This window comes from Panthera uncia (genome assembly GCF_023721935.1).
Source record: "Panthera uncia isolate 11264 chromosome D3 unlocalized genomic scaffold, Puncia_PCG_1.0 HiC_scaffold_8, whole genome shotgun sequence".
Lineage (NCBI taxonomy): Eukaryota > Metazoa > Chordata > Mammalia > Carnivora > Felidae > Panthera > Panthera uncia.
In genome coordinates this window covers 77,713,038-77,725,803 of record NW_026057586.1, presented here as the reverse complement: position 1 = coordinate 77,725,803, position 12,766 = coordinate 77,713,038, and the positions used below count along the sequence as shown (strand labels likewise).

The 12,766-nt window shown below is 46.1% G+C and overlaps 1 protein-coding gene across 1 annotated transcript in view; it reads right to left on the bottom strand.

The window, feature by feature from the left end:
* The window catches only part of NOS1 (nitric oxide synthase 1), an 89,932-nt gene that overhangs the window by 19,917 nt on the left and 57,249 nt on the right, over positions 1-12,766 (bottom strand). The window contains exons 14-18 of the mRNA XM_049619271.1: positions 11,657-11,761; positions 10,689-10,747; positions 9,637-9,738; positions 7,258-7,374; positions 3,379-3,553 (exon numbers count right to left, since the gene is read on the bottom strand). Coding sequence (XP_049475228.1) covers positions 3,379-3,553; positions 7,258-7,374; positions 9,637-9,738; positions 10,689-10,747; positions 11,657-11,761 — 558 coding nt within the window. The remainder of the gene's footprint in view (positions 1-3,378; positions 3,554-7,257; positions 7,375-9,636; positions 9,739-10,688; positions 10,748-11,656; positions 11,762-12,766) is intronic.

Here is a 12,766-nt window from a genome sequence, read left to right as displayed (position 1 = left end):
ATTCATCCTTCTACCCTTCCTTCCTTCCACCTTCCCTTCCTCCCTCCTCCCTCCCTCCCTTCCTTCCTTCCTCTCTCCCCCCTCCTTTCCTTTCTTTTTCCTTCCTTCCTTCCTTCCTTCCTTCCTTCCTTCCTTCCTCTCCCCCCTCCTTTCCTTTCCCTTCCTTCCTTCCTTCCTTCCTCCCTCCCTCCCTTCCTTCCTTTCCCTTTCTCCCCTTCTTTCCTTTCTTTTCCTTCCACCCTCCCTTCCTCCCTCCCTCCCTTCCTTCCTCTCTCCCTCCTCCCTTCCTTCCTTCCTTCCTCCCTCCCTTCCTCACTCCTCCCTCCCTCCCTCCCTTCCTCCTTCTATCTATTCATCCATCCATCTGTCCATCTCTCCATCTACCCTTCCTTCCTTCCTCTTTCCCCATCCTTTCCTTTATTTTCCTTTTTCCTTCCCTTCCTTTCCTTCCACCCTCCCTCCCTCCTTCCTTCCTTCCACCCTCCCTCCCTCCTTCCTTCCACCCTCCCTCCCTCCCTTCCTTCCTCTCTCCCCCTCCTTTCCTTCCTTCCTTCCTTCTTTCTACTCTCCCTTCCTCACTCCTCCCTCCCTTCCTTCCTTCCATCTATTCATCCATCCATCTGTCCATCTCTCCATCTACCCTTCCTTCCTTCCTTCCCTCCTTCCATCTATCTACCCTCCTACCCAGCCATCTCTCCATCCCCCCACATACCTGCCAGCCAATCATCCATCAATCCATCCACTAATCCATCCAGTATTTTTTGAACGCCTTTGATGTGCTGGACATATCATATTTACTAATAAGTTTAGGATTTAACCTCTACTTAACATGTAACTTCTACGTCATTTATTCCTAAAACCAATATTTGTAGAGACCTAACATTAAAAAAGAAAATAAACACCTTAGAATTTCCCATCCATCTTCCTCTAAAGGTTTAAAAAATTACATTAAAAGCAGAGCATACTGAATGTTTGAATACCTGCATATGACATTTTCTTCCTTTCTTTTCCTTTTCCTTTTTTTTTTTTTTTTGCCAAGTTCATAAGTTCTCCGACTTTAGTGGTCCTAAGAATTACTGTTTGGAATTCAGGTTTTTGGAATAAAAGCCACGGATAATTAAAAAGCTTTAAGGGCAGATTTAACCCTTTTTTGGCCTTGCGTTGATTTTCAGACAATCTAAATGTCCATCAGTTGATGAATGGCTAACCAAAATATGATATATACGTACAGCAAAGTATCATTTGGCCATAAAAAGCAATGAGGTACTAATATATATATTGCAATGTGGATGAACCTTGAAAACATGCTAAGTGAATGAGCCGGTTTCAAAAGACCACATATTATATGATTTCATTCGTATGAAATGTCCAGAACAGGCAGCTCCCCAGAGACAGGAAGTAGATTAGTGGTTGTCAGGACTGGGAGTTTGATGGGAGGGGGGCGGTGATAACCAAAGGGTATAGGGGCTTGTAACAGACCCTGACTCTGGGGCGTTCAATCGAAGTTGGCTGACGAAGTCAAGAACCATAGTTTTCTCAAGGTAAAAAGAGCCGAGTTATCTCAGTTCTTCTAATTTAGGAAGAAATCCAGAAAGAGGCTTATGGACACAGCCTCCCCCCATAAATATCCTTCTAGCTCAGGGGCCTCAGTTTCCCCTCTTTCTATCTGCATTTACATGCAGGACGGAAAATGCCAACTGGATGATAGGCAGCTACCTAATCCACTTTCTCCTGGGGTTGCTGAAGAGAATGCATTCCAGGGTGGAGGAAGGAGCAGGTGACAGGTGGCAGGTCCGTATTCATGGCTTTCCGTTTTTCCCAGGATGGCCAATCAAATCATGCCCCCATGCAGATAGAAGGCCATTATGCATTTCTTCCCCTGTGACCTCATGTCTAGAATAGCCCTGTGCAATACGAGGTTCCATCATGATGGGAATGTTCTGTGCTGTCTCATATAGTAACCAATAGCTATTTGTGGCTGCTGAAAATATGAAATACACAGCCAAGGAATGAGATTTTAAATTCTATATAATATGTGTATATTAAATAGAGTTTTTTAAATTCTATTTAATATGTGTGTATTAGAGTTACATATTTAATGAAAAATTAAAATTTTATACATCTATTATAGTATATAAATATATTTAATTATCTTATGTAATATCAATATATTTCTGCAATTATGCAATATATAATATTTCTGTCTTCATATACGATATTATATATTATAATTAATCACCTAATTATTTCTATGTACATATATATATGCAAATTTTTCTTTTAAAAAAATGTTTATTTATTTATTTTGAAAGAGAGAGGGGGAGGAGGGGCAGAGATAGAGGGAGAAAGAGAGAATCCCAAGCAGGATCCACTCTATCAGAGCAGAGCCCAACGTGGGGCTTGATCTCATGACCGCGAGATCGTGACCTGAGCCGAAATCAAGAGTCAGATGCTTAAATGACTAAGCCACTCAGGCGCCCCTAGAAATTTTTCACGTAACATAAAATTCATCACTTTCAAATGTACAATTCAGTGGGTTTGAGTGTATTTACAAAGTTGCACAACCACGACCACAGTCTGGTTTCAGAACATCTTCCTCCCCCAGAAGAGACCCTGTACCTGTCAGCACTCACTCCCACTCTCATGGCCCCAAACCCCTAGCAACCACTACTCTAATTTCTGTCTGTATGGGTTTGTCTATTGTGGACACTTCATTTAAACGGAATCATAGATCTTCCGTGTCTGGCTTCTTGCACTTAGCATAATGCTTTCAAGGTCCATCCACCTGCTACGTTGTAGCAGGTATAAGTTCTTTATACTGTTTATGGCTAAATAATATGTCACTGTAGAGACATACTATATTCACTTGTCCATTCATCCTACTGAATGTGAATTCATTCACATTTACATTTAAATAGCACATGGGGCCGACAGCTCCTGCATTGGTCAGCAAAGATCTAGCTCAAGAGGGATAAGTATGTCAAAGTAGACAAATCGGTGAGATCTGAGTTCCAGGTCGAGGCACAGCCCCCTGGTGTGGCTAACCTACTTTATGGTTTTTTTGTCTACTTGTCTACCAAATGTGAGTGAGGGATGGATTCCTCCCAGCTCTGAAATTCCAAGAGCACAATGCTTTATAGACCAACTCCTTGCCCATGATGCAGGAGGTTAGATTCTGGGTGAAGAATGTGTGTTTTAAGGCCACCCAAACTCATCTGAGTTGTTTAAAGCTGTATCCTGGCTGGACACATGGTGGGGAAATACCAGAAGTTCTCTCAGGTTTCTTCTATTTCATATGGTGTAGGCACTCTGTCTTTGGAGGTCTCGGGGGGTCATGACTTCTCCCCCTGGGTCTCTGGGATCTGGGCAGGTGGTTACCTTGAAGACCTTCTTGGCCCAGGTCCTGAAAGCCTCTTCCTGCCCACAGAGCTCGTCTCCCTCCCTCATCTTCAGGATCCTCTCTCCTCCCAGCTCCTCCAGGAGGGTGTCCACGGCATGTCCAAAGGCGCAGAAATGAGGGTAAGCCCGGGAGCCAAGGCCAAATACGGAGAACCTGCCGAGGAGACAAGAGATGGTCTGTGTTAGGGGACTGTGGGGCATGAGGGGCGTCTGGTTTTATGGACTCCATGTCTCCCCTAAATTCATATATCGAAACCCTAACTCCTAATATGGCTGTATTTGGAGATGGGGACTTTAAGGTGGTAACTGAGGTTAAATATAGTCATAAGGATGGTCCCTAGTCCAATGGGACTTGTGTCCTTAGAAGAAGAGGAAGAAACACCCAATAGCATTCTCTCACTCTGAATGTGCACAGAGGAAAGGCCATGTGAGGGCACAGCAAGAAGGCAGCCGTCTGCAAACCAGGAAGAGAGGCCTCACCAGAGACCAATCTTACCGGCACCTTGATCTTGGACTTCCAGCCTCCAGAACTGTGAGCAGATAAATTTCTGTTGTCGAAGCCACCCATTCTGATATTTTGTTACAGTAGCTTGAGCAGACTAACACATCTGGCATCTCCAGAAGCATCTCCATTAGCCCATGGTGGTCAGACAGCCCCAAGCCCACCTGGGTTAGGCCATTTTAAAAAAATCTGGGAGCCCTTGGGGCCTCTTCTCCTCTCCTTCTGGTCTCTGCAAGGTATGACCATCCTCGGGAGAAAATTCCCAATGGTCCTATGGAGGATGAGCTGGGGATAGAGATGACCCAGAACCATTGGCTGTGTCTTGTGTGCCCCTTTCTAAGCTGGAGAAATTAGTCTATTTTATGGGAGGGCTTGAATTCTACAAGGGACACAAGCAGATTAGTTTTAAGTACACAGGTAATGAAAACCATAACACAGAAGTCCTCAGGGACCTGCATTAACGAGATCAGAAGGCCTTGTCATTAGCACGTCAAATGTTCGCTGTGCGTTGACTAACTGGAATTAAAATAAAAACTTAAAAAAACCCACATCAAATGTTGGTGTGTAAACAGGTGCTTCTACAAGGGGATGGAAGATTTATAAAGATGCTGACTCCACCCCTTGCAATGTCTCTGACATTGATTTGCCTCACAAACCCTCTCTGCCTAGGTACCACCAAGAAAACGTGGCTGCTGGAATCAGCGGGGGTCAGGTTAATGAGATTTTCCTCTCTGGGAAGGTGGGGTGGCCTTGACTGAGGTATGAGAAGGGGAGGGCTGTGTGTCAGATGGCCGCTATTGCTAGTTTGCTGTCCGACTGACACTTGGTCCTGGCTGTGGGTCTCGACGTCACTGGGGCAGAAGTGACAGGTTCACACAAGTGGGACGAGAACACCCCGCCCCACGTCTTTCCTAGCCTGGAGTTTTCTGCTGGAGACTGTCATCTCAGACAAGCCCAGGCGTGGATCTGTGTGAGCTATTCCATACTGTCTCTGCCTGTGCCTCCCAATCCGTTTGTTTAGAATGAAGGGGTCAGGCTGGCGAAAGATTGAGATGGGGGAAGCAGAGAGGAGGAGGGGAATCTGGGAAGGGACTCCCATTCTCTCTGTCATTGGAGAATGCACTTGACATGGCTCCGGGGGTCTCACAGGTCAGGTGAAGGTTAGCATGGGTTAACATCTGCTTCTTTTAATCCCACATGCATGCTTCCTCTCTGGGCCTCTTCTCCTCTCCTGCCCTTCTTTCCCTGGTTGTAGAGGCTTTCTAAAGAAAGTACATGGGATTAGGCAGTGTTTGCCCCCGCAGCCCCCCTCCCCCACCTGCCCGCTCATGCCCTTCCTGGAGGTGGGTTCCTCACCTTTTCCTCCAAGGGTGATGGTGTGACAGGAGAGCTGATAACTAGGAGTGGACTGGTTGGAGGGGGGCCAGGAACTTCCTTCCCAAGCCACGCCCCCCTTAACCTCGGCCCAGTGGAGACTGGAAATTCCCAGCACGAGTAATGGCTTTGTGGTTAAGCCGTTGTTCCTCAAACATGCGAAGTTTACGTTCACGACGTCACCATATGTGACCACGGCTGATACTATTATTTACTTATTACCGCTGTTTAGCTTGCTTTGAATTTGTCTTCACCACCTCATCAAAACCACTTGTGTTCACTAGCAGGTGGTTCGGGTAATTCATGCATTAATACGTTTCCCGATGCACGTAAAGACCTGCCTCCCAGTCATCTCCTAGACTCACGTTTCCAATATGACCTTCACCTTGGGGTTTCAAACTTCCCATTTTAAGCCTCCAAACCGGGAATTGGCAAACTTATTAGACATGGGGCCGGAGAGTAAATATTTTTAGGTTTCTAGGCCAAGAAACAAAATCGAAGCTGTTATGTGGATGCCTTCATAACAGAGAGAAAACAAATTCCTGCACGTTTTTATTGACAACATACACATTTAAAAAATTATTATTACAGTTATTGAGGATGATTTTTTAATAATATGTCTACCTATGAGACTGGGGTTCCTTGTTTGGGGGGGTGGGTGGCATTTTGCTTAATTGGGGTTCAACGGTAATGGTTTCTATCCTCAAGTGAATTGCCAATGTTCAAGTGCAAAAACCACTCCCAGCTCATGGGTTGTGTAAAAACATACAGTGGTCAGGCTGGATTGGGTCTCCAGGCTACAGCTTGCCAATGCCTGCTCTGAGCCGTGATAGATTCAACAAGAGAAAAACGGGTCCGGCTGTCAAAGCACAAAACCGGTGTTTCAATGTCAAACTAAAACAACGCACTGATGTCAAACCCCATAGAAAATAACACCAAGGGTGAACCCGGATGTACACTATGCACTTTGCGTGATGATGATGTGTTAGTGTAGGTTCATCAACCGTACCAACGGACCACTCTGGATGGAGACGCTGCTGGTGGAAGAGGCTGTTTCTGTTGGGGGAGGGGATATATGGGAATTCTCTGTATCTTCCTCTAAGTTTTGTTGTGAACCTAAAACTACTTGGAAAAAATAAAGTCTATTACAACGTGCACTACTGGGCATAAGACTTCAATATCCAGGACCCCTCGTGATGTGTACCATCTACTGAGCACTGCCCTGAGCAGGTAGGAAAAGGTTCGGTTAGCAAAGGTCGGAAAGATTTGTGGCCAGGCCGGGATACTCAGTGGACATCAACCTTGTTTTCACAAACATCTGTGAAACCAGGGATCTGCAGTTTTCTTTCTTTCTAAATGCTCATTGGACCACATTCCCAACTGTTGAAATATAAAATATCTGCCCGTATCCCATATAAAATGATCTCTTGGTATGTGACCACTGCCCTTTGGTAAACATGGGGTTAGGCCAGTATTTTTTGAACCAGACTGCACATTAGAGTCACTTGGGGAAATTAAAAAAAAAAAAGGCAATACTTGCCCAATTCTAGACCAATTACATCAGAATCTCTGGAAATGGGGCTTGATTATCAGTATATTGCAAACACCTCCAGATGATTTTGATGTGTGTCCCAGGTTGAGAGCCACTGGGGCATGGCAGGGTGTCTCCAGAAGTTTCTATTAGGTGTAACATATCATTGGGAAGGGCAGCTTACTGAGTAATTTCCAGGGATTAACACCCTTTGGCACAAATGATGTGCTGATGACGGGGCGAGATTTGGGTGATGGGGCTCTGACAGAGTGTGTATAGGAAGGGGTCTGGGTAGTGTGCTTTAATGGGGCGAGGGGAATCCCCAGAGAGCTAGAGTGCAGCTGGTTATTCAAGAGACGGACAGGAATACAAGGGAGGAACCTTAAGCCCACTTTGAAACTAAATCCAGTTCCCCAAGATGGCTTCCCTGAGGCCCTTGACCCCTGCTCACCTCACGTTGGCCAGGGGTCCAGCACTCTCAAAGTTGTCTCTGAGGTCTGGCCCGTCGCCTGATGATTTATGGGAGTCAGAATACGAGGAAACACTATTGAATCGGACCTTGTAGCTCCTGCCAAAACAGAAGAGACCCTGTGAGCTCTGGCTTGGAACCTCCTCCTGAGGTCCTGTTTCAAGGACCTTCTCTTGCATGTTGGTTGAGACCATAACACTTCCATGGACTCTTCCAGAATGGATAAACTTACTCACCCACCACTAGAGCTAGCCATCTGCACATGACCCCGCTTGTATTTAAAGAGGTTTCCCACCATACTCAACTCAGGGATCTTGAGAGCCAGACAGCCAAAACGATTTAATTGGCAAAAAAGTCACGAATAGATCAGACCACCTCCTAACCATTAGAGAACGCTTCGTTGCTTCCCAAATTTTAACAAGCACAAGAATCATCTTGGGATGCTGTTAAAGTGCAGATTCTTTTTTTAAAAATTTTTTTAATGTTTATTTATTTTTGAAAGAGACAGAGCATGAGCAGGGGAGGGGCAGAGAGGGAGAGGGAGACACAGAATTTGAAGCAGGCTCCAGGCTCTGAGCTGTCAGCACAGAGCCGGATGAGGGACTCGAACCCATGTGCTGTAAGATCATGACCTGAGCCGAAGTCGGACGCTTAACCGACTGAGCCACCCAGGCGCCCCAGAAAGTGCAGATTCTGATTCAGCAGATCTGGGCAGGGCCTAAAGTTCTGCATTCTAACAAGCATCCAAGAGGCACCAATGCTGCTGATCCCCAGACCTCACTTCGAGTAGCTAGGAACTAACTGGTGATGTCCACTCTGGTATCTCTGTGTGGCTATTTAAAAAAAACTTTTTTTAATGTTTATTCATTTTTTGAGAGAGTGGGGGAGGGGCAGAGAGGGAGACACAGAATCTGAAGCAGGTTCTAGGCTCCGCGCTGACAACACAGAGCCCAAAGCGGGGCTCGAACCCACAAACTGTGAGATCATGACCTGAGCCGAAGTCAGACGCTTAAGCAACTGAGCCACCAGGCACCCGTACATGTGGCTATTTAAAAGTAAAGTTAAATTGATTCAAAATAAATACAGTTAAAAATTCTGTTCCTCACTTGCACTGGCCACGTGTCAAGTGCTCAAGGGCCACGTGTGGCTAGTGGCTGCCCTATCGGATGGCACAGACATACAGCATTTAGAAAGTTTCATTGGATTGTGCTGGACAATTCCCATTCAATACTCTCTCTTCATCAAGTTATGGTCCTTGGATGTTTCAAGGATCTGTCACATTTCCCATTTGAAGTCAATGTGGAAAACGTTCCGCACTGAGACATGGCATAAAAAGAGATTGAATTCCTTATTAAACGATTTTGAAGGGGAAGGAAGATGTCACTGGAACTCAGACCTCAGCACGAGAGGCTCAGGAGCTTTGAGACTTCAAAAAAAGATCCAGTTTCCCCGTTTTCCTCTAAAAGTGGTAAGGTTTGTTCTCAGACAAGGCAAAAACAAAATAAAAACAAAAACAAAATCCCCAGACCAAAAAAACGAAACAGAACAACTCCCCCCAAAACAAGAGACCAAAACCAAAACACAACAGCTTAAAAAATATGAGTGCAGAAGACGAAAGAAAAAAAAAAAAGACACTGTGCATTCTGGCAGCAGGGTTTCTAAGCTGGATGTTCTTCAAAGTTTTTGTTCCAGCATCAGGAAAGTTCTAAATATATGTAAGTGTATTTTCTGCCCTAAAATAGTCTCACACTGAGTCACTTCTCCAAATAAGTCATGCAACATATCAGGGGGTGGCTGTGTCGTTAGTGTGGGAGGGATGGTTGATGGTTGTGGGTTAAAAATAACAGCACATGTATTTGTATGAGGTTTGAGGTTTTTCCAAATGCTTTCCTCTTTGTTTTTATCCTTTGATCCTCTCAACAAGTCCCAGAGGTGGTCAGGGCAGAGATGGGTTCTCCCCATTTGGCAGATGAGAAAGACTGAGGTCCAGAGAGGTCAAACGCCTTGCTCAAGTCTGCTTAGTGAGTTAGTGGCACAGCCCGGGTTAGAGTGCAGGTCTCCTTGATACCCAGAGGTGGCTTTGGATGCTCGGGCATCGGACATGTGTGCACATGTGCACAGTCACACACGCCTTGCGCACACACGCCTGCATGCACATATGAACGCGGTATATACATGCGCACGAATGCATGTGCACACATGCACATGTACACACACATGCACGCACACGTGCACATAATGCATGCCTGCACACATACGCACGCATATGCACACGCACACATATGCATGTGCACACACACGCACACCTGCACACACATGCACACATGCACACACATACACACATGCACACACGCACTCTACCTCTGCTGGCTGTCACGGGCTGCAGCTAGACCATGGACTTCTGTGTCACCTTGGGGGAGGGGAGGCCCTTTACGGGGAAAGAAACGCAAGGGTTCCGGGTACCTAGAGGGGAGAATGGATGGTGCCCTCTCTCTCCCTGAAGGAGGGGTGAGGGGGAGCCTGTGATGGCCACCTGGGAAAGAAGGGCAGGGAGAGCGAGGACTAAGGTGCTCATGGTCAAAGATGACCGATCACGAGGGACTCAGCTGTCCCTTGGATATGGAACGAATGTATGTGAGTTTGGCAACAGGTGCTTGGCTAAGAGAAACCCAGGAGAGGTTTTCCGCAGACCGCCGTCTCCAAACACCAGTCAGCTGTGGTGTCTGCTCTGCTCCACGCTGGAGGAGACGCCGTGTTGGCCTAATGGAAAGACAGCTCAACATGCACACGCCATATGTTGCCTACTTTAGGGGGGACTTACAGGCTTCGCAAGGGTGGTCATCATTACAGGTATTTGTCACCTTAGGAAATATCTTTAGAACCCAACCTGACATTGGGATGCAATTTCAGCATGAATGTCTTTTGGCTACAGGTTTTTTTGTTTCATTTTTGCCTTATGAGGTATGTTATCTACTGAACTCAACCTCTACATTAGCTACAACTCCACCATGAGCGTCTGATGGAAAAGTTTTAGGGAAAGGAGCTCACTTTTGCTGTTTTTGAATGTAGGTTTCCAAAGGGGAAAGATAATAAGAATTGGTATTTACATAGGGCTTCTAAGTTTTCATAAGACGCTTATAGCTATTACATCTATTTTCTCCTTTGATTCTTACAAGAAGTTAAGGCAAGTATTTGTATGGACAAGGAAACTGAGACATGGGGCTGTGAAGTTACCAGAGAAGCCAAAATATCAGCCCCAGTGGACTCCAGACACCCACCAGCTAAAATTGCTCACAAAGGGGCTTTAGGTCACAAAACCCAGCCAGAACCCAAATGTGAACCCCAGATGCCAAAAGACAATCTTCAGTTACCCACAGAGTATGTCATGTGACCCTGGAGGGTCATTCACTTACTTCCTTTCCTCCTGCACGGAGTTGGGGTGCCTCATTTCCATCAAAGCACAGCCGAATTTCTGGAAGCCAAGAGAGGAGTAAAATGTGAAGCATGGGTCTATGAACCCAGAATAGGGTAGGGCACTGAGCATCTGGGGTCCTGGCCGGTAAAAGAGGAGCCTGATGCCTCTGGGGGCCAGGATGTTAGAGATGGTTAGGGGTTCAGGCTGGGCAGCAGATGTGCGTGAAAGGGCCAGCTGATAAAAGGGCTACAGTGTGTGGACCCCCAATTCCCAGCACACAAATCCCCATTGTGGCTTTCTCTTTACAAATTTTTTTAAATGTGAAATTTATTGTCAAATTGGTTTCCATACAACACCCAGTGCTCATCCCAACAGGTGCCCTCCTCAATGCCCATCACCCACCCACCCCGCCCTCCCACCTCCCCATCAGCCCTCAGTTTATTCTCATTTTTTGAGTCTCTTATGGTTTGCCTCCCTCCCTGTCCAACTTTTTTTCCCCCTTCCCCTCCCCCATGGTCTTCTGTTAAGTTTCTCAGGATCCACATAAGAATGAAAACATATGGTATCTGTCTTTCTCTGTATGACTTATTTCACTTAGCATAACACTCTCCAGTTCCATCCATGTTGCTACAAAAGGCCGTATTTCATTCTTTCTCATTGCCAAGTAGTATTGACTCTACTTCTCTCATCTGGAGCAGGGGATGCCAAGCTCTTAATGGGAGCATCCATTCCAAAAGAAGTAGCTCACTAAGGCGACAGCATTGTCACTAAAGATTGGCTCATCAGTGGGCACCAATAGGCTGAGGTCTTGGAATTGTCCCAAATCTTTGTGAACTTGGATCCAAATCCAAGTCGTGGGCGTTGAGGCTCTGGGAGGATTTGCTAACTGAACGGCAGGTGTAACTGAGGCCCCTCCTTCTTCCCCCTGATGGGGAACATGCTAGAACAGGTGAAAGCTCGTCTTACCTCCCCATTCTCTGGGGGGTCGCCATTGCCAAAAGTGCTGGTAACCACTAGGACCAGAGTTTCATGTTCCAGGTGTACAATGTCATATTCTTCCATGGACATCACCTAGGTGGGTGAGGGGGAAGGGATGGTGGGGAGAGAGGAAGTGAGGTGGTGACAAGGAGAAGCGGTAAGAGAGAACAAAAAGTGAAGGAGAAGAAGAGAGAGGAAAAAGATGAGTCATCTTGAGCCATCTCCTTTGGAAGAAGAACCAAAAGTTCTGGGTGTCACTATTTCAATGGGCTCAAGTGGGTAGCACGAAAAGCTTTTTGGTAGTGTGGGACCTTTCTAAAGTCACAGTGGCCTAAAGGACCACAAAGAACCTGGGGCAATGGTGGAAGGGGTTGGCTGCTAATAGAGACAGATCTTGATTGAGATTGTTGGGCTTCTTATAACCAACTGATCCGGGAATCTTCTTGACCACTTTTAGGCTGGGAATGGCCCGGCTGGATCTGACCAGGTCTGCTCAGTCTCCTTGCTAATCCTCCCTCCAGCAGTATGGGGCCTGGGCCAAGTAAGTCCGAGATCCCTGCCTTAAGGAAGATTATTGCCCTCTATCTTAGCATCTTTTGGGCCACATTTCTCCAAGTAGGTTCTAGGGAAGCCCAGTCTTCCGAGAGGCTCCTTAAAAATAAGTGAGCCATGGGGCGCCTGGGTGGCTCAGTCGGTTAAGCGTCCGACTTCGGCTCAGGTCATGATCTCACGGTCCGTGAGTTCAAGCCCCGCGTTGGGCTCTGTGCTGACAGCTCAGAGCCTGGAGCCCGTTTCAGATTCTGTGCCTCCCTCTCTCTCTGACCCTCCCCCATTCATGCTCTGTCTCTCTCTGTCTCAAAAATAAATAAACGTTAAAAAAAATTAAAAAAAAAAAAAGTGAGCCATGCACAAACATGTTTATATTCTATCCCCTTCTCATTGGGAGATTAGAATACAGCTGACCTAAAACAACATGGGTTTGAATTGTGTGTCCACTTACACGTGGATTTTTTCCGATAAATACAGTACTGTCAATGCATTTTCTCTTCCTTATGGTTTTTTAATAACATTTTCCTTTCTCTAGCTTACTTCATTGTA